Genomic DNA, 21,679 nt, shown 5'->3' with positions numbered 1-21,679 from the left:
TTTAATAAAAAATACTCAAATTTCCAGATACATTGTCGGCTTTGATATTTCATATTTGTGTCAAATAGTATAGTCAAATTGGAGATTTTTATTCTGTGGATTTTATGTGACGATAGTGATACTTCGTTTGACGATAGCAAAAGCCGATTTGGCTTAATGATTTACTTTTACAGTTTTGACTAGGAATTTCTTCATTTTGTTTCTTTCACGGAGTGTTTATATTGGGTTAAATTTACAATCTTGAACAATAATCATGAATCGTAGACGGGCCCATGACGAAGAAGATGGATATGGTAAATTTTGCAATTTATCACTGTTTACAGGTTAAAAGTTTTTTGTTATAGTTATTTTGAACATTTTCTTGATATTCCAGAGCGGCTTAATAGAAAACGTCGTCGTGTATCTGAAAACCAAGAGATCGAGGATAGATTGGAATCCCTTATTTTAAGGGTTGGTGAAAAGAGCAGTTCTAGTTTGGAAAGTAATTTAGAGGGATTGGCGAGTGTATTAGAAGCAGATTTAAGTACCTTCCGTGTTAAAATTTTACGTATTTTAACTGAATGTGCTATACGAATGCCAGAGAAATGCACTATATACGCGACATTAGTTGGTTTACTCAATGCAAAAAACTATAACTTTGGAGGTGAATTTGTCGATTACATAGTAAAGACTTTCAAAGAAAACCTCAAAACGGGTAAATGGAACGCAGCCCGTTATTGTTTAAGATTTATATCTGACTTGGTGAACTGTCATGTGTTGGCAGCATCATCTTTACTTACTCTATTAGAAACACTAGTGGATTGTGCAAATGAGGATGGAGTTCCACAAGTACGAAGAGATTGGTTTGTATTTGCTGTGTTGTCAACCTTGCCGTGGGTTGGAAGAGAGCTGTATGAAAAGAAAGAATCCCAATTGGATCATTTACTAGTAACAATTGATGTGTTTTTAAATAAACGTAGTAAGAAACACTGGCCCGCATTAAAAGTTTGGTCTGCAGATGTACCACATCTTCAAGAAGAATACTTGGATTGTCTCTGGGCACAGATTAAAAAGCTCAGACAAGACAATTGGTCTGAAAAGCACATACCAAGACCTTATCTTGCATTTGACTCTATATTGTGTGAAGCTTTACAACATACATTGCCTGCAATACAGGTATTTAAACAATTATCATAAATTTTCACTTTTAATTATTATTAATATTTAATTTTGAAAAATTGTCGTTTAATAAAGTTGTAAGCTTATATCCGTGTGTTTATCGTTACAGCCTCCACCACACAATGATGGTGACACCTACCCAATGCCAAGAGTCATATTCCGTATGTTTGACTACACTGATTGTCCTGATGGCCCAGTACTACCGGGGGCCCATTCTATTGAGAGATTTCTCATTGAGGAACATCTTCACAATATAATAGAAGCATATCATTTGGAAAGAAAAGAATGTGCTGCCCAACTTTTATGCTTTCCATACAAAGCTAAAATACCATTAGAATATTGTATTGTGGAAGTAATTTTTGCTGAATTATTCAATCTGCCAACTCCAAGATATTTGGAAATATGTTATGGCTCTATACTTATTGAGCTTTGTAAGCTACAGCCTTCAACTATGCCGCAAGTTTTGGCTCAAGCAACAGAAATTTTATTCATGAGGATAGATACCATGAATATTGCTTGCTTTGATAGGTTTGTAACTTTTTTTTGAATTCACTTTTTATTTGTGGAATATGTTATATGCTTATAGCGTTTCCTTTAATATAAATAATTATCATTGCAGATTGGTGAATTGGTTTGCGTATCATATAAGTAACTTTCAGTATCGTTGGTCTTGGGATGACTGGGAAGCATGTGCTCAGCTAGATCCAGACCATCCAAAACCTAGATTCATAAGAGAAGTTCTCGGTAAATGTCTCAGGTAGGCAAATATAAGATAAATATTATTTATTTATTGTTTATTGTAAAAAGTTACACCATCGACTTATCACTAAACACTTTAAAAAATAAAATATTTAATATGGGTGACATTCGAGGTGATACATCCTTATAGGTAAACAACATTAAATTTGATTCAAAGTTTAAAAACGAACCATTGTCTTTTTAATTCATAATTTCATCTTAGTACATAATAATTACAATTATTTAGTGTTTGAAGTGAAATTTCAAAGTTCATAAATGAAATATAGAGTATGTTTCATTTTAACTATCACTTACTTAAACATTTATAATGGAAAATTTACACAATTTATTTAGTTTTATTTGTTATTGATTATTATTTTTATAAAGCTTAATTAAAATTATTTTAGGTTATCATATCATCAAAGAATAAAGGACATGACACCAGAAGCATTATCAGCTTTTGTACCTTTGAAACCAGAGCCTATTTACAAATATTCAATGGAAGGTGCAGGTAAGGAAACACATCAATATTATTAACATTTATTAACTTGTATATAAACATACTTTATTACTCTAGACTTATAATAGATTATTAAATATTTACATTGAAAAATCTGCTACAGAAATTGATTAAAGACTTACTGACAGATAATATAATTATAAATATATCTTAAATGCCTTTTCATTTGTCATATACTAATATTCTCGTGACTTATTTAAAGCTGTAAGTGAAATTATAGTTTAGAAAATTCAGTCTATGACATGGCCATTAACTCTAAAAAGCTGTAAGAGTGTTTTTTCTCTTGGTTGTCCTTAAATGACTTTATAGTTTTATTTCTGTCTTCATCATCTTCATCTGACTCAAATTCAGTATCATCATCGTCATCAATGGAAGGTATTTTGCTCTCTTCATATTCTTCTTCATAGCTGTTGTCTTCATCAGTATCATCTGTTTCATCATCACTGTCATACTGATAATCGCTTTGCTCATATGACCTATGTTCTTTTTTAACATTCAACACCCCTAAAAAGTCAAAATCTGTATCGATTTTAGAAAAACTTTCGTGAGTTAAGCTTTCTTCTTCGTCTAAATCAGACTTTGTTTTATCAGTGTCATTTGAAGTTTCATCATTATTACCCTTAAATTCAAAGTTAAACAGTTCTTCAAGAATATCACTTGTAATTGGTATTTCTGATGATGTTTCAGGTGTAATTGTTGTAGGGATGACTATTGTTGTAAGGTTATCAAAATCTATATCCATACTTTCTTCTGTAGTTGATTGACTGATTTTTTTCTTTTTGCACTTTGTTTTATTTTTAGGCTGTGAATACGATGTCGAATCAACTTCCGCTAATTTTTCAATTGATGATGTTTGCTCTACTTCGTAAAATGGTGTAGTTGTAGGCTGAAATATGTACTCCGTACGATCTTTGGATTCATTGTTATAATTTTTATTATCTTCATTGGTCTCATGTGTTTTTTCTATTGGTAACACACTATTGCTTTCATATTGATCCACAGTTTCTTCATAATTAGAACTGGCTTGTGTGGCGTCGGGTGTTTTAGTAGTACTTGCCTTTAAATCGAAATAACTCGATTTCCGATCTGCGTGATTTTTTTCTTTTTCATCATCAACTTGTCGAGGAGTAGTGGATGAAATATAACCATGAAAATTGGAACCTTTCCTTCTATGCAAAAGCGATGAAGGTATTGATGTAGTCGTTGTTTGATTTTTTTGCATGGCTGCGGAGTTCCACCTGTCATGTTTAACTGAAGTTCCTTTATACATTAACGTCGATTGTCGGAATCGATTTTTATTTTTTGGCTGTGTCGTTGAACTGACAGATCTTTTCACTGTTGTGCTGGGTGCCTGAGTTGTTGTTGTTATTTTTGTTGTAGTTGGTTTAGTTGTGGTAGTAGTTGTACTTGTAGTTGTAGTCGTACTTGAAGTCGAGGGTAAGATCGTTTTGTTATTTGATTCATTGACTTTAAATGGTTTCATGGAACCTGTCGCAGCTGAACTTGCTTGTGGTGTTAGGTCGTATAATGGTCTTTTTTTATTAACACTATCTGGTGCCTTAGTAGTCGTAGTAGTAGTCGTTGTAGTAGTAGTGATCCGCTTGTGTTTCTTAATTTTTTCTTGTTTTACGAATTTTGGCGGAGGTCGCGTACGCTTTTTGGGTTTAACTGTTGTTGATGTTGATACTGTTGTTTCTTTCGCGGCTTCTGTTGTTATTACAATTTTTTTAGGGGTTGTTACAGGTACGGTTGTTGTCATATGTGTAGTTGTTTCAGGTATTATCATTTTTTCAGTTTGAGAAACCATTGGTGTGGTTTTAGTAAAAGCTCCTAAAACGTTAGTCCAATCCATTGTTTCGATTTCTTCCTCCGATGTAGACTGAACGGTTATTATATCTGGAGTTGCTGTGGTGATTCGGTGTGGTCTAATACTTTCATGTTTCTTCGAAGGTTTCTTTCGATTTTTGTTTTCGCTTTTTTTACTAGAATAATTAAATTCGTTACTTTCAGATGAGCTATTGTCACCATAATTCATTGTTATTGGTCTAAATGCCGTATCAGAAAATGAACCTTGGTCAGAATTGTGATCCATTATTTGTGGACTTGGTCTGAAATCAATTGGTTTATTTGGTCTGTGCGTCTTAGACGAGTGGACGAGTTTCAAAGGAGGCATCGGTTTAAATGGTTTTTTATCCATTGTAACGAAAACACCAGGTGGAGCATTATAAACTGGGGGCCTTACATGCTCGGATAAATAATTAACTTTAACTGGCGTTGGTTTATATTTGTTGTAAGGTTTTTGTATCTTCATTGTGTTCGGAGTAAAAACCGTGCTTTCTATGGACATCGTATTCGTCGTCTCTGAAGATTGATCTTTAGACGGCAATACCGGTGGTAGAGGTGTGGGCAAGACAGGAGGCCGAGTGGTTTTTACTGGTTGGCTTGATTCAACGCGATGGTCATATGAATAGTGCGCGTATGGATTACTATTAGCTGTTGTATATGATCCAACTTCCAAGTATTGTTGCTGTTGATTGGTCGGTGGCGCTTGTAAAGGCGGGCGTACATGTTGAACATGTTGAGCAGTATGTGGTCTGTACGGATAAGGCATTTGATGTTTATCCACAGCCACGCCGACATGTCCTATTTTTGAATATTGTGATCCTGTTTGCCATGAATGTGAGTTGGGTTTATACTTGGATTGTGTTGATTCGTATGAACTACTGTCGTCGTCTGAGAAGAACGATGAAAAAATTCTATCTAACCCTGAAAAGTATTGTTTTCTTCCCGTAAAAGATTTTGACGGTGCTATATTTTTGTGGACCCATACGGCTCTTTCTGGCCGTGAAGTATGAAAAGATACGGGGTCAAATCTGCGATGTTCCTGTGGTCTTTCTATTATGCCTTTTGGAGAACTTTCCTTTACTGTAAATGTTCGGATCGGATTTTCATAAGGTTTCTTTTGCTTTTTAGGCAGCTGAGATATAACAGAGAATGTCAACTCGTAATGATATTTTCCAGGCGATGTTTCTTGGTCTCTCTGTCGAACGCGTTTGACAGACCAAAACGCTTTAACACCATCCATGCATTTGTCACCACTGCATTTTTCTTTCGTCCTTTCGTCTTCAGTGAATCGAAACCCGCCTTTCTCTTCTAAAAGGCGTCCCTTTGCCATTATTGTGACGTCACCGAAATAAGCTGGCTCCTCCTCTGGTAGTCTATCGAAAGGTGCAGTTTTAATTTTATCCCATAAATCGTGATCATCGATCTCTTTAGAATCGTAACTGTCAGGTTTACTATTTGGAGATATGACGTCACCCTTGGCAATAAGCTGGTCAATTTTATCTCTAACGAGAGTGAGATATACGCTGTGTCTCAAAGCGTCTTCCCAGTAGTGCGCGGGTACTGCAGCTATAGAAGGCGGTGAGTCTGTTTTGAAAGTTTCGTGCAACGTGCCCGCGCGACCTTCTCTTCTTTCGTGATGCCATTCGTTCAACGGAATTGGTGTAGGTCTGAAGTCATCGTTTTCAGCGCGAATTCTTCCTCTTTGTATCTGCAATAATAAGTTGTCGTCGTCAATTAACAATGACATTAATATGTTTAAGTCGTAAATGCAATCGTTACAAATACTGAAAAAATATTTTAATATGCGTTCGAAAGTAAAATGGCGGTTGGCGGGAAAGTGCGCGTTCGGATAGCGTGCCACAATTGTTGCGTGCTCGACGATCCAACCCTCGTCAAGCGATTTCCCAATCGGCTAATACAATTTAAATTTTCCGACAATATTTAAGACGATTATTGAGGTATTTAAATGTACTTTTTATTACTTTCCACTAATATTTTTTATTTATATTTCAATTTTAATATATTCATTTTGATTTTGATTAAATAGTAAATTAGTATTAATATTAGAATAAATACAAAATATTTCGAAATACTATACTTTTCATTATTTCAAAATAAAATTTATCTAATAAACTTCGTATAAACAAGTCCACATAATAATAACTATAATCTTTTGTCATCTTGATTACAAAAATGTTAAAGGTGTCTTACTTAATTTTTATTTTCACTTAACGTTTAAATATTATACTTTGATATATGTACTTATATATTTTTACAAAAATATATCAATACTTTATCGCTGAACATATTGAAAGGTATTTGTATTATATTAAATATTAATAATATGTATAACTTTATCTCAAGTGTGTGCACAGACTGGTCAAAATATAAACATATCTACGTTTATTCAAAATTGTATTTGCCAGATATATATGGTCATAAAAATTAAAAATAATAAAGGTATTTAACAACGACAGTCAATTTAAACACCGAGTTTCATTCGAATCTTTTCAAAGCGTATGTATGTACATTCAGTATAATTTCTTTATTTATAGTCTATGTAAGATTTGAATAAAAGCATAAGTGCTAAGCGAAAATTATTAGAGACTAGCACGTGCTAATGCTCAATATAATGTTATCTTTCTCGATAACATCTGGACCTAGATGCTTAAGAGCCGTGGAGATGCTCGTAACATAAGCGATATTAACATTCGATTTTCATTTCAAGGGTACTCTGCATAGCTTTGAATCACGTTAAGAAATACAGGCGTATGTTATAAAACCAAAGCGACGTATGAAACATTAACACTAACAAAAGTACACTATTCACGATCGTTCGAAATTAAATAAGGATATTTACTGAAATTTATAAAGTGATATAATATTTCAAACAATATTTATTAAATACTGATCGAAAACAATATCTAGACTTTGGTTATTGATGTTTTATATCGTATAAAAACAATCGTAAGACAAAATTAAAACAACACGTATTGTCTTAAATATATGACCTTTTAATTGTAGTAATAGAAATGAAGGCATTTTCGTTCGTTAGTTTTATAATTGAGCCATTATTTGACATTAAACAAAAAAATGTGTAAATGTGTGCGTGGTGTGTTATTTTACATTTCCTTTGCAATATTAAATTTTAGTATGGAGTAACGTCTATAAAGCATTGTTACTTTACTTGATGATGGGTCTTTGTGCAAAACCGTCTGGGTACCATCCACTCTTTCTACCATCTATTCTTCCGCTAAACAACAGTACTCAGTATTATTGTGTTCGCGTTTGAAGGGTTAGTGAACCAGTAACTACAGGTACAGAATACATAACATCTTAGTTACTAAGGTTGGTGGAGCATTGGCGATATAAGGAATAGTAAATATTTCTTAAAGTGCCATTGGTGGACCATATGCTTGTCCGCTAAGCCATGCTATAATCATAAAATAGTTTCTAAGCTGTGATTAATTATATATTTAATGAATTTTAAATTTAATTCGAACACAAGATTTAATGCAAAGATACAACAATAAAAACCAAGTCTATTGCCCCACATACATGAGAAAATCCCATCCAGAGACAATACGTGACATTGAGGTCGGTGCTCTATCCAGTATCGTGATATTGATCTCAGCTAATGATTAGCAAACTTCAAAAAATGGGGGGCTTCGAGTTTTATTATAGTAGACTAATTAAAGTAATTACGATTATAATGTATGTCTTCATAACGATAATAAATTTAAAAAGAAACTTCACTTGTTTATCAGACATTATTCGAATATTGTATTTAATAAATAATATTTATTTAAACAATTCTAAAATTAAACAAACAATACGTGTTTTGTAAATAAAATTTCGAAACGCGTGTTTTCGCCGTGATCCACAAATGAAAGCGGTGCAACGTATGATTTAGTTCATTATACTTACAATTAGTGTAAAGAAAACGCAAAGCAATGCGGATCGCATCTTCGATCACTTCACAGCACGATCGACTCAAACCGCCACCGGTATTTATTAGTATTTGTATGACGCGTGCGGCGCTAGAGCACCGGTTAGCGCGAACTGACGATGTCTCTGCGCATGCGTGGTGTAACCAACCCCACTTGACGCGGAAAATTGTGGATTTTCATGTCTGTTAAAAAAATTTAAAATCAATACGTTATGTCATACATAATCATAATAACAAATTGTTTCTTGTTGCAATTCAAATATGGAGATATGTATTGAAATCATAAAAAGTTGTTTTAAATAAAGAACGCGATTGTTTAAGAGAATTAAAGTACAAAAGTTCCGTACAAATTGCGATAATGCTTTTCAGTCTGTAAATATATTCTTATATTCATAATTTTTTAAATGTAAGGTATGAAAAGTAGGTTCGTAAGTGTTTATTTAAATAAATATTGCTAACGTTACTTGCTTTTAAGTATCTAATTTTATTTTTTTGCTTTAAAACCTCTTCGATCGTTTTTTTTCTTTCTTCAAATTAATCTTAACTTTAATTACGTTTGAAAGGGAAACGTACAGTCTAGACATAGATGTGCTTAATCATGACATGATGTGGGGGTGATGTCGCTCGAAATAATATTGCAAAATCGAAATGTAGATATTTTCTTCTAAGGCTTGCTATTTTCTGTATCACACGATAGTGAGGGCAAAATATGATACGGATAGCATTTTAAAAAAAATTGTCTGCGTACTCGACTCTTCATAAACTTGTTAATTTCGGAAAGTTCGATTAAGCTTATACTGCTCACACTTTTTTGCCCAGATCCTTTAGATACATAAGAAGATATAATTTGTTCTCTATATATATTAATAAAAGAGGAGAAAGAGAGGATACGGATTAAAAATAATTAAAAAATAAGTTACTGTACTTTGGAGATAAAATGTTAACAAAACTATTTTCCTTTAATACTTACGAAAATAATATAACAATATATATCTATCATAATAAGTAAGTCTAGACTTTAGAATATTGTATAGTATAGTCATTATTAACTAAATATGTTAAATCGTTTTTGTTCAACAATACGTCTATGAAATTACAAAAATTACAAAGCAATTAACACCATCCTCGTTTGGAAATATAGATGATTATCATCTCTTTTAAAACGATCTACGCATCTACAGACAATACCATAGATGTTGTAAACCCGTCATACATACCCGCGAAGGAAATTGCAACCGTTTTCCTTTTCGTTACTTGTCTACGATTTGTGCAACATATTATAGAAATACAATATCTTGTCAATGCGAGATTAATTGAATTAGATTTAATATCCCATTTCCACTTAAATTTGAAGTTATTAACGCAGATACAGTTAGGGTATTTAATGAATAAAATGTTATGTCAAAATCAATGCTTAAAATTTTCTGGACGTTTAGGTCATAACTGAACCACCAATTGGAAGAAGGGAATAAACGCCACTTTTCGACATATTCACTTTTATTCTTACATTCTTTAGACATAGGGCTAAATATTATACATTTAAGGCAGGTCTGTCGGCGAATAAATCAGGATTGATATGTTCTTAATAATCATTGATGTCCTATAAGTTTATAAGTTGAAAGCAAAAAATTATGAAGTTTTTTTTTATTATCTCCGTTCCTATTTTTTGGATTTATTTCCATCTTCCAATTGGTGGTTCAATTTGATTGGACAATATAATTTTCTTGATGTTAATCCATTCATTGCCTATGTTTTATTTTGAATGTTAATCGGAGGAATTTATGTTTTCTTGCAGTTTACCTAAAGCTCTCGTTGTTATTCTTACTGCAAGTTAAAGAAAATGATTATGATTTATAGATTTTGTTAATTTAAAGACCCAATTCATTACGTAGTATCGAAATCGGTGATTGATGCATTTCATTCAAGCTGATCGGCATATTCCTCACAGGGGATTCGTGTAAAAAAAAGAGACGCGTTTCTCTAAGACTTTTTTATTTTACTGAATAAATATTTCAAGAGACGGTCACCGAAATTTCTAAATTGACTAACTAACGAAGTCCTGACTAGTATTAGGCATCTTTGTTGTAGTAAAAGTCCTATAATATACTAATTGCGATAGATTTGGCTAAAAAATCAATCTATAACTCAACATCCGTAAATGAGTTGATTTGGCCAGTATTTTAAGGGTTAAAGTACTAAAGCAATATTAGTATATACTGTAAATATGAATCATTGTGAAAAAGAAAACATGAATGTTTATCATATCTTACAATAATAAATAAAAAGAATTGCATAAGTTTCGCTATTTGAATGTTAAATTATACATTAGAATACCTTATAAACAGGAAGTATTTGAAACAATCTATTAATGAAATTTTAAATTATTTCATTGCATTAAAATGACAACGCAAGTTGGACACGCGAACCAAGATGGAAAGTGTACTTCAGTTAATTAATGTGGAAATAGAAACTACTGGATACCTGAAAATTTATTTGTTTAATTACGATATTAGAAGCTAACTTCTTTTAAAAGAATCCCGACTATTTTTGAAGGATTATGTAGTGTGAATTATGTAGAAATAATGTCGTTATTATGGTTAGTATTCCATTATTATCAAAATGATTACAGTAGGGCTTGCCTTAGTTAGATTGCGTGATCATCGCGTGTAGGACAAATTTTAAATGTTTTGTATACACACATACAGTTAATTACAAACATTCAATTCATAAACCCATATCGTCGACATTGTTTATTAAAGTCTGTCTAAGAATATTTTCTCCAACAGATATTTAAAAGTGCATTTTGAAATACTACCCTTGTACACAATTATGCTTCTGGCAGGTGCATCTGACAATAACATTCTATATTTGTGCATTTATTTATCAAGTCATCGACTACCACACTTGTAACACATAGCAAAAACTACAGAGTCAAAAGCTGAAGTTTTGGAGCAATTGTTAAGCGTTATAAACTTTGGAATGGTTTTTGGAAACTTCACTTATAATCGATGGAATTGGCATATATTTGTAAGAAAGTCTTTGTTTGGGTAACTCAAATTTATACTATGCCCCACGCGTACCTGTCAGCTGTTGGCAAAACCAATTACAATAAATACATTTTTTTTGTAAAAAACACAATCTCATTTAACATCAAGCTATCGTGCTTCTTCAAGTTTCAATAAAATCCATTTGCACGAAGGCAGAAACAAAGCCGTAACAATGTTATGTTATATGTTCAAAATTGCTAAGTGTTTTTTGTTACAGCTTACGTTATTATTTTGCAATTATGCCTGTACACCATATGCATTATCTTTTGATATTAATTGAGGCGTGTAAGATTTGAATTTCTCATTACGGCATTGTCGTTGTGTACTGTGCAATTGAATTAAGGTATTGTTCACGGGCTATCTAAAACAATTATCAAATTTTTCTTAGATGCTATTTCAGATGCCATTAAATTACACCCTTAGTGTATCAGAGTCAATTTTTGTTTAATGTAATTTTTCTTATAATTGTAGTGATTAATTATAAGCAATCATTTTTGTTGTTAAATTTAAACAGTTCATTTTATATATCCTGACCGAAGTCAACAGCACAATTCATATTCCCTTTAGCGATAGGACGCAAATCCGATAAGAGTTTAGGCGCAGGACCAACTTTATATACCTTTCGAGAAAAGGGAATATAAACACTTCTACATTATAATACGACACATTTTATATGTAGCAGGGATGTGGCATTAGAATTATTAATTTTGCGTGAAGTTCAATTTCGCTTAAGAATTAATTAAGATGATGATGGTTATGAAGTCATTTCATTGGGATGTGGCCGTTTTACGAATTTTTCCGATGCTTTATCTTATTTATATCGTACTATACCTGACCCTGATTAGTGAATCCCAGTAAAGTTCGGAACGCTATTTAAATTCTCTTGCTGGGAATAAATCCCAATACGTTTTTATTGGCTCCAATCTTGGTTCTAACTTTGAACATAGCTCTGAATCGTGGATCCCAAAAACAATGAATTACGAGGAAGTCCTTAAAGAATTGTAATCGTTACGTGAGTTAGATGACATAACTAACCGTTGACATTTATATTCTCAGCTTCTCTACCCGGTACCGAAGCGGCACATCAGCTCGTCGTCTGCGTCCGCAATAAATGCACACCGGAAGAGGCTCTGAATGTGCTCCGGGAACTGCCCAATCCTCTGCGCGAGGGCGACGCTTCAGCCGCGCATACCACCTACAATCCGCTGAAGATAGACGTTTTCGTTCAGACCTTGCTCAACTTGGGCAGCAAGAGTATTTCTCACAGCTTCGCCGCTATTTCAAAGTTCCATTACGTCTTTAAGGTAAGTTACTTCAATAGACAGGAGTTAAGTTCTCAGTTATTAATTACTAGTTTTCACACGCGGCTTCGTTCGCGTTTTCGGGAGTTGGTTATCATATTGGTTGTCATGTTAGGTAAAAAAGTATGTCCTTCCTTGGAGTTCGAGTTTGCTTCACACCAAATTAAAACAAATTCGGTTCATTAATTTGGTTGTAACAGAGCGTTAAACAGACGGACAGACAGACAGTTACTTTCACATTTATAATATTAGTATACATTTTTGTTCCCGAATTTCTACAGTAATTGATTGTTATATTGAGCTAAAATTGTCGTTTAGATTTTGGCGGAATCTGAAGAGGCTCAAATCTGTGTGCTTCGCAATGTCTGGGAACTGTGGCAGCGTCACAGCCAGGTGGTGTGCGTGTTAGTCGACAAGATGCTTAAGACGCAGATAGTGGAGTGCAGCGCGGTGGCCACTTGGCTCTTCTCCAAGGAGATGGCGCCGTACTTCACGCACGGTTATCTGTGGGAGATTCTGCATCTGACCATTGATAAAATGAACAAACACGTCTCCAAACTCAGTAAGTGTCAATCATTTGTAGATAATGCTTATTGAAGCAAGCAAAGTGAGAAGTAGTATCTATTCCAATTTATTTAACTACGTAATTTATTTGGTGTTTATTGAACCGAACCCGAACCGGTAGTAGCTTTACAGTTCTTATAAATATTACAAAATGACGTTAAAAAGTGCTCTTGTTTTGATACAATGTACTTGTTGTTATCCCATAGGTAAAGAATTACAAGAAGCAAGAGAGGCTCTCGCAAGAGACGAATCGAGTAGTTCCGAATCAGAGGATGAAAGCGGAAATAAAAAGAAAAAAGATCAATTCAAGCCCACTGAAGAGGTACTTATTACTATTTACATTAAACATTAAATAACACTTAATTATGTCGTCCGGCCGCTTTCGCTTGCGGCGGCCAATCATATGGGAAACCACACAGCTACGCAGGACATGTGCACCTGTGTTTGCGCAAACACTTAAACTGTTAAAATTCTCAACTCGAAGTCTAAAAAATGGATCGGACAGGGGTCTTGATGTTGAACTTTGCGGTCGCGTGGAATTTGGTATCCCGTCGGATTTTAAAGGTGACGGATTTTTTTCAAGTTGAGAATTTTTAGACAGACAAACCCAATAAAAAAATTTTAACCCGACCTGGTATTTGTACCTAGAACCTTGAAATCTGTTACCTTCCATTAGGCTTTTAGAACCAGGAAGCATAGTAAATCCATATCCTACTACTATTATAAAGGCGAAAGTTTGTATGTATGGATGTATGGATGTTTGTTACTCTTTCACGTTAAAACTACTGAATGGATTTAAATGAAACTTTACCACAATATAGCTTATACATCAGAATAACACATAGGCTACAATTTTTTAGGTTTCTAATGTGAGGTCGTAAAAAAACACATTTTTTGCGCTTACATTGCAAACGCTCACTGAATCCTACAAGATAGATCAAAACAATGTACTACAGTATTGTACAACTTAAAAAGGTCTACAAAAAAGTCCGTGATGGTATATGTATTATCTCTTAGGAATAACCCACAATAACCATTTTTTTATCCTTTACCTTGTACGAGAAATAATGACTTATTTACGAAGCGATTTTAAGCGATTACTAGACTAGACGGGACGACATAATGTTGTCTTAAATAGACGGGACGAACCTGAAGTCCACGCGAACGGAGTCGCGGGCAAAAGCTAGTCAATAATTTTTTTTTTTTTTGTTTTCTTTTTTTTTTTTTTTTTATCGTATAGGTTGGCGGACGAGCATATGGGCCACCTGATGGTAAGTGGTCACCATCACCCATAGACAATGACGCTGTGAGAAATATTAACTATTCCTTATATCGTCACTGCGCCACTAACCTTGGGAACTAAGAATGTTATGTCCCTTGTGCCTGTAGTTACACTATATATATGTACATGTATTGGATGCATTTCGCAGGCGGTGGAGCGAATGGAGGAGCGTCTGGAGATGGCTCACACGGACCAGAAGCGTCTGTTCCTGATCGTCTTCCAGCGTTTCATCATGATCCTGTCGGAGCACCTGGTGCGCGCCGACACGGACGCTCGCGACCCGCACACGCACTGGTACCGCGCCACGCTCGCTCGCCTGCGACAGGTCTTCCTACTGGTAAGACCCACAAGACATACAACAACAACAACAACAAACAACAACAGCCTGTAAATTCCCACTCAGGGCCGCGCCGACCCCTAGCAGCGCCTGTGTGCGAAACCTATGAAGCGCTTCTTTGTTAACGAATCATCATAAAAAACGAATATAATTTTTGAATGAATATTTTTAATTGTTAATATTATTTTTAATCGGCAAAATTCGTAAAACCGATTACATCCGAATTGAGTACGCTATCCCAAATTATCAATATTTATTTCTCATGCGAATATGATCTTTACACAAACGTAATAACTTGTAATATCATATGACCTAATATATTCTTCAATTTGACGCGTCATATAACATGCACTTGCTTTCTCTGACGCGTGAATTTATAGCGACGAATAGCGTCGAATGGCGCGATAGGGAGCTATTTCTATTGGTCGTGTAAATCGGCAGTAATCGGTTTTATTTTCATTCCATTGCATTTTCCGATGCTACATCTAATTTGTGTCGTACTATACTGTCATAATTTGACAAGTACTATTCCATAGGTACATATCAATAACTTATAATTATGTTTTCAGCATCACGAGCAAGTTCAGAAGTATAGCAGCACACTGGAGACACTCCTATTTACTCAAGATCTGGATCCTCACATTTTGGATGTTTTCCATCAATTCATAGCTCTCACCGCTTAGAATGTCATAACTATAGATATATTTAAAGTAATTTGACCTCAATTGCTGTTACAATAGATACTATTTTTATCTGTATAAAACCGATCTTTTATAGGAACGAATAGCCTTAGAATACTTATTGATATTGCTTGAGGATTATAAACTAAAGACTGTTATGTGTGTGTGGAGGCAAATTAGATTAATGGTTGAATTGATGTAGTTTGTTGGAAGTATATTTTATGTAAAGGTTAATAAGACGGAATAAGAAAAAGTAATTTATTTACATTTCAAAATTTACAGAATAAAACACGTTTGAATATAAGCCAATTTGACTTGTTTAGTATTTAAATAAGATAATTGAAACCGAAGCCTTAGTTGTATATAAATAAAGTCTAACAACCTTTGAACACATTGTTTTATTTTAAAAACGACTTACTTTATTCAGTTTCTTTTTCTTCATTACATTCCTTAAAATATTTCGTCATTTTTTAATTGTGGTAATCTTACGAGAACAAATATACAAACCAATTACCTTGATGATTTATTTTTACTTTATTTATATTTTCATTTTTTGTAATCTTGAGGAACATTTTATCCGGATGTATAAAGATTTAGCATATATCTTAAAGTAAATATGTATTCATTTAGTGATGATGTAGTCGCAACATTTTTTATTAATTTTCAATGGAGAAACTTCAACAATTCCTCTACATCTAGCTTGGATCCGAGGTAGCAAGGCGCTCGTTCGTGAATGGAAGTGGGTTTGATGTCCAGGATGGGCTGCGAGCCGTTAGTGGCCAGACCACCTGCCTCAGTCACGAGGAACGCCATCGGATTGCACTCGTATAGAAGGCGGAGCTACAATAGAAATGGGCACACATAAACATTATATATGACAAACCGTACTAACTAAAAATCATAATGGCCGATCAATGTTTAAATGTAATCGGGGTTATTTAAATATTGATAACTAGTCTATAGCAAGTAGATTTAAAATATTGGTGTTACTTCACGTCAATAATGCGTTGATTATTTAATTAGCACACCTACAACTTTGTTTCTGACATCTCGAAGAATTCTGTATTTATTCTTATTGTAATAGGTTTATTAATTGTTTAAATTGTCATAAATAATTTTGTTTATCGGAAAACTTAGCCGCAACGCATTATCAGTCACAAAGACAGATAATAGACATTCTTCAGTCAGATATTTTTTTTTCGAAACAATGCTTGGGATTAATAATTCTTTTTAATTTTTTTGAAAGCATTTTACCGTCATTACTTCTCAAATGGTTTAAAAATATTACCTACAGAAAATATTTTTAGTTAAATACACAAATAGATTATTGTTTCTTTATTGTACATTAGCTCACCTTTCCCTTAGGCGCCGATTGGGTAGCGGGATACATAAAGATCCCGCCATATTTGATCGTCCTGTGTACATCAGCTACCATAGAGCCAACGTATCGCGCGCCGTACGCTTTGCCTGTTTTTGGTCGTTTCTTCTCTTCTATGTAATTCTTTAAACCTTCCGACCATTCTGCCGCGTACCCTGAAAAAAGATGAAACGAAATATTAAACTTATTATTTTATTTAAATTACTTAAACAACTACTTATAATTTAAAAGCAGTCATTGTCTATGGATAAATCTTATATCGTTCATTCGTTAGATATATGTATGTATATGATAAGGTTGTGTATGAGTAGAATCCACTGGATTAAATAATGGCAATTACTAGATATCTATTATAGCCACAAGATAATTAGTAATAATTATGCATATTTAGCTCTTTGATTACGTCGAGGTACAAAGCCTATATTATCATTCAAGACAGGTGTGCGTCGGAAATACATTTTGTTATTATTCTTTAAAATCACTTTAGATACCATTTATCTGTTATTCAATTTAAGAATGGATCGATAAATAGTAACGATTGTAATCTGTAGTGGACATAACACACTGGACTAGAAAAGTTTTTTATTAAGACGGCCTGGAAAAATCAAAAACTTTGTCATCCCTGTTTGGCTATGCTGGTGATAAAAACAATCTTTATAAAATTTTATCCTACTAGCATGATTATTATAGTACGTATCATTTCGATGTATCATCGTTTTAAATCAAGATTATAGAACATATTCAATCGGGGTTTATCTATTTGTTTGAGATAAAATTATGGTGGTGCAGATTATACAGAACCAGATAATTAATGTAAATTTGTATGATATCACTATGACATTGCAAAAAAAATATATAAATCGTAATTTTTTATAGTAATTTACCTTCATTTATAGAATAAATCTTGCCCTTATCAGGTATCCGCATGTTAGGGTCTGTTAGAATGAACTCTCCTAGGGATGGGTCGTACATGAAACCATTTACACCTTTCCCTTTTCCTAGAGACAGAACCATCATAGTTGCGGAACCATACAGGGCATAACCAGCAGCGACCAGTTGGTTGCCGGGCCTCAGAGCGTCCGCCTCTGTTGGTTCGCCGCCAGATACTTTCCTGATTGCCATATGAGGAATTAAAATTAGATCAATAATTTAGGCTATATCCTGACCCTATAATTAATATTACATTTATAAACAATGCTCGTAGAAATGTGTGTATAATAATATATGAATTATTGTCTATATTTTGTTACAGATTACACTAGATTATCGTCTTAGGCTTTAATATCATTGTAATCGTATAATTAAAGAAGTTTAACATAAATGTGAAGTTTATAAAAAATTAGCTTACTTGTAAATGGCAAATATCGAGCCCACTGAAACTAAGCAGTCTATATTCGATGAACCATCGAGGGGGTCGAAGCAGACCACGTATTTTCCGCGCCTTTCAGTTTCCACCTGTAATTGTTTTCAAATAGTATTCATTATTGAATTATCTGTAAAATCTAGTAAGTACATTAACACAGTTCATTTAACTCCAGTTCCCATCCTCCCTCTAGGATAGAATGAATGAATGTTATATTCACGGTCATTCTCATTGACGTTGTAAACTTAATTGCGACCCTTTACTTGGTTTAGCCTTTTTTCGTAGCAAAATTGCGTTATTGGCTTTAGTATCGCATTTGTGTTATGTGCAGACTATCGGACAATTAGTGTAAATATAATTAATTCGTGCGCGATGAGAATGGGATCAAGTTTTGTTAAAAAGTATATTGCAAGATTACAGTTCTTGAGCAAAATAAGTACCTATCACCGTACAAGTATGTGACCATAACAGTTTGTATCTACTGCTGTTGAGCCAGCCAGTGGGTACATTGCGGATTTATCGCACTTTTAAATCCGGGCCAGGGCAACTGACTCTACATACTTAATTTGTGTTTATAATTTATTTTATCTCGAGCTCGAATCGGTAAATTAAAGCAAGTGACCTTTTTAATTAACTTCAGGTGACGAGCTAATGATTGAACTACATTTAATTATAATTAAGTATATAATGTAAATAATAATATAAATAGCGATGACAGCCTTACTAAGAAAACGTAATTAATTACTAAGTATTATTTGCAGAAATAAGCTTACACCGGTTACGTTCTTTTTAAAATTTAAATATATATGGACGTAGACATATATGGACTTAGTGAAATAATTTAATGATTCTTGACGTTGATATTTAAATAATTAGCTAGTATGAATTGCTAATTTGGTGGGTGTGTTTCCATTCCAAATATAATGTAAAAATAGCGAAGTTATCAAATAATTTGTTTATTATAGATGCTTGAGGTTGTGACCTTGATATCTAGTGATAATTTAAATGGTCGTTTATTAAGAAACCGAAATTTTATCGTAATATATATAAAGTCGTAAATTAAATAACAATAACTGTTCTGAGACATTGAGCCGGATTTAAGTTCACTTAACATAGTAAATGTTTTTGTTTTGTACTTTCTTTTGGTATGAAACTGATTGATGATCATTTTAGCAACAGTTTTTAGTTAAAACATAGGTAGGTACTTATAACAAATCAAAGTTCATAAAGTTAAGAATATCGGGTACTGTTTGTATCCCGGTTCACTATTGTTATTTCTACTTAGGTACTACAACTTTAAAACCGACTGTTGATCTAGCTATTTGCGAGATACATAGCCTCGCTGATCTCGAGAACATGTGTTCAAATCCCCGTTTGGGTCCATAAAAATATTCCATTGGGTACATAATAATATTGGGTTTCTCTTTGGTAATTTCTCAATAGTAGCCAGTTTGTTAGTTTCATTTACGTGCCTCGGATAGCACGCAAATCTGATTAAGAGGGTGAACGTGTAAATATAGGCGCTCATAAGTAAGATTGGTGCACTATAATATTTCCTGCATATTTTACTATTCTCATTTGAGATTGGTCAAATCGGTCAGGATGATATCACCCCATAATTCTTATTTCTACGAAAAGCTTATTATTAGGTATATTTGCAACCAGTTTTCGCGGCTTTGATCACTTTTAGGGGGTTGTTCATCAGGTATAAAAAATAGCCAATATCCTCCTTTGGAAGTCAAGACAAGTATCATCAAATTTGGTCCAGTGGCGTGAATGAACAATAGGCTGAGTAACTTTCACATTTATAATATTATTAGATATTCTCTCACTTCGAACCTCACTCTCATTTGAATAAATTCTAATTAAAGTTATCATTTTTTACGCACCTGTAAGACTGTTGAATTTTCTTCAGAAACGAGGAGGCAAGTCGTAAAGGAAGACTTCAGCATGTTAATGAAGAGGTCATTCGATAATACATCCAATTTCTTTACTTCTTCGCCTTGCACGTTTGTGTCGCCAGATATTCCATGACTGTAGGGAATGGTTTCAATAAATGTAAGAAAAATAAGTCTTTTGAATAGGGACTTTCCAAACACATTATCAATAATAATTAAATGATTATAAAATGAAAGATATGTTTCATAATGCTATTATAATTAAAACATTTCCCAGGCGGCACCTACATAAACAGTCGATATTATTCAAAATACAATAGTCCAAAGGTTATCTTTTCACCGAACCTGCGGCATCCAAAATGCGAATCATGCAGTGTATCCGCTTTTACGTGTAAAGCTAATGATATTAATTAAAGCGAAAGTATAATATAAGTGCTGGTAATAAAATAACTAACTAAGGCAAATCTTCGTTAGGTACATTTTTCATTACAAGCTCCTTTATTTTTAATTATAGATTTCTTTTCATTGAATAATATATGATTGACTAACAGTCATATATTTTTAATAACATTTGGACTAGTAAGTACCATTATAAATAGGTAGTATAATTTACAGAAGTCTATGCAAATAACTGTACCCAATAATATATTATGAAAATTATATGATATGTTTTAAACGTATATGTGAATGAAATGGAATAGAAAAAACAAATAGAACTAACAGTTTTGCGATTCCAGCTTTTCTCACGGCAGACTGTATAGCCTTGACTGCTGTTTGTATCGAATTCAGGAGTTGTGTTAAGTCACCGGTAGCTTCTGGTGCCGTTCTTTGTTGAGCCAAAACCCATCGGGTTAAGGTCATTGCGTTCGCATCAAACGCCGGCCCTTGTTGAGACATTATGTCGAAAAATAAAACTCAACACAATTAAAACAGCGGCGAGCGCGTCCAGCTGATGCCGCGATACTGAGCGAGGCCGTTGCCGCCCCGCTAAAATGTTTCTATACCTACAAAGAAAATAGAATGTAGATTGTAAAGCAGCTAACTCGACGTGCTTATCATTCCTTGTCATACTTGTTTTTACGGCATTTTGGCTTTTTGATAGTCTCAACAGTTCAAAATGAATCTGTTGGGTGTCATCATAAGGTTCATTTTTATTCATATTTAAAAGTGGGTGTGTGTATGACGAAACGATCATAAGTTCGTGAAACGTTTCCATATCTATGAATTATTATCAATACGATATTATACATTGTTACGTCTATTAAAAAAAAACGTAAATTTTTATTTATTACACCAATTTTCCTAAGTTATTGTAAATTTCGTTATATGAAAACATAATTAATATAATTATTTTCCCTTAAATAGTACTCGTCTTGCATATAGATCGATATGCTACACTGTATAGCGTAGTTATTGTAGGTAGGATTTTCAAATAAAAGGCTAATATCATTTTATTGCTCTTTATTGTAAACAGTAGTTATTTTGCTACTATTAGTTAACCACCAACTTATTTTGAACTCAGCTAAAATTTTAGTTTCAATTTACTACTTTATTTATACTTCAACGCTAAGTTGAGGTTAAGTGAAATAGACATTTCTTTTTTTTTATTATGTAATTAA

At 33.5% G+C, this 21,679-nt stretch overlaps 3 protein-coding genes across 3 annotated transcripts; 1 reads left to right on the top strand and 2 right to left on the bottom strand.

Annotated features, from left to right (window-relative positions):
• Positions 1-95: 95 nt before the first annotated feature.
• On the top strand, positions 96-15,810 carry LOC124534785 (nuclear cap-binding protein subunit 1). The gene is made up of 10 exons (XM_047110793.1): positions 96-293; positions 374-1,155; positions 1,268-1,686; positions 1,778-1,915; positions 2,304-2,407; positions 12,314-12,561; positions 12,877-13,120; positions 13,329-13,444; positions 14,553-14,741; positions 15,311-15,810. Exons 1-10 carry the CDS (start codon positions 254-256, stop codon positions 15,422-15,424), a joined length of 2,394 nt encoding a protein of 797 aa, XP_046966749.1. The 5' UTR covers positions 96-253; the 3' UTR covers positions 15,425-15,810.
• LOC124534784 (mucin-5AC-like) lies at positions 2,425-8,347 on the bottom strand. The gene is made up of 2 exons (XM_047110792.1): positions 8,189-8,347; positions 2,425-5,969 (listed from the first exon to the last, which is right to left on the bottom strand). The coding sequence occupies exons 1-2, from the start codon at positions 8,225-8,227 to the stop codon at positions 2,652-2,654; spliced, it is 3,357 nt and encodes a 1,118-aa protein (XP_046966748.1). The 5' UTR covers positions 8,228-8,347; the 3' UTR covers positions 2,425-2,651.
• Positions 15,811-15,977: 167 nt separating the features above from the next.
• Positions 15,978-21,042, bottom strand: LOC124534787 (fructose-1,6-bisphosphatase 1). The gene is made up of 6 exons (XM_047110795.1): positions 20,782-21,042; positions 20,052-20,196; positions 18,148-18,254; positions 17,684-17,910; positions 16,776-16,954; positions 15,978-16,261 (listed from the first exon to the last, which is right to left on the bottom strand). Exons 1-6 carry the CDS (start codon positions 20,955-20,957, stop codon positions 16,085-16,087), a joined length of 1,011 nt encoding a protein of 336 aa, XP_046966751.1. The 5' UTR covers positions 20,958-21,042; the 3' UTR covers positions 15,978-16,084.
• Between the last annotated feature and the right edge of the window lie 637 nt (positions 21,043-21,679).

Source organism: Vanessa cardui, chromosome 13 (assembly GCF_905220365.1).
Source record: "Vanessa cardui chromosome 13, ilVanCard2.1, whole genome shotgun sequence".
NCBI lineage: Eukaryota > Metazoa > Arthropoda > Insecta > Lepidoptera > Nymphalidae > Vanessa > Vanessa cardui.
This window is presented reverse-complemented; position numbering and strand designations above follow the sequence as displayed.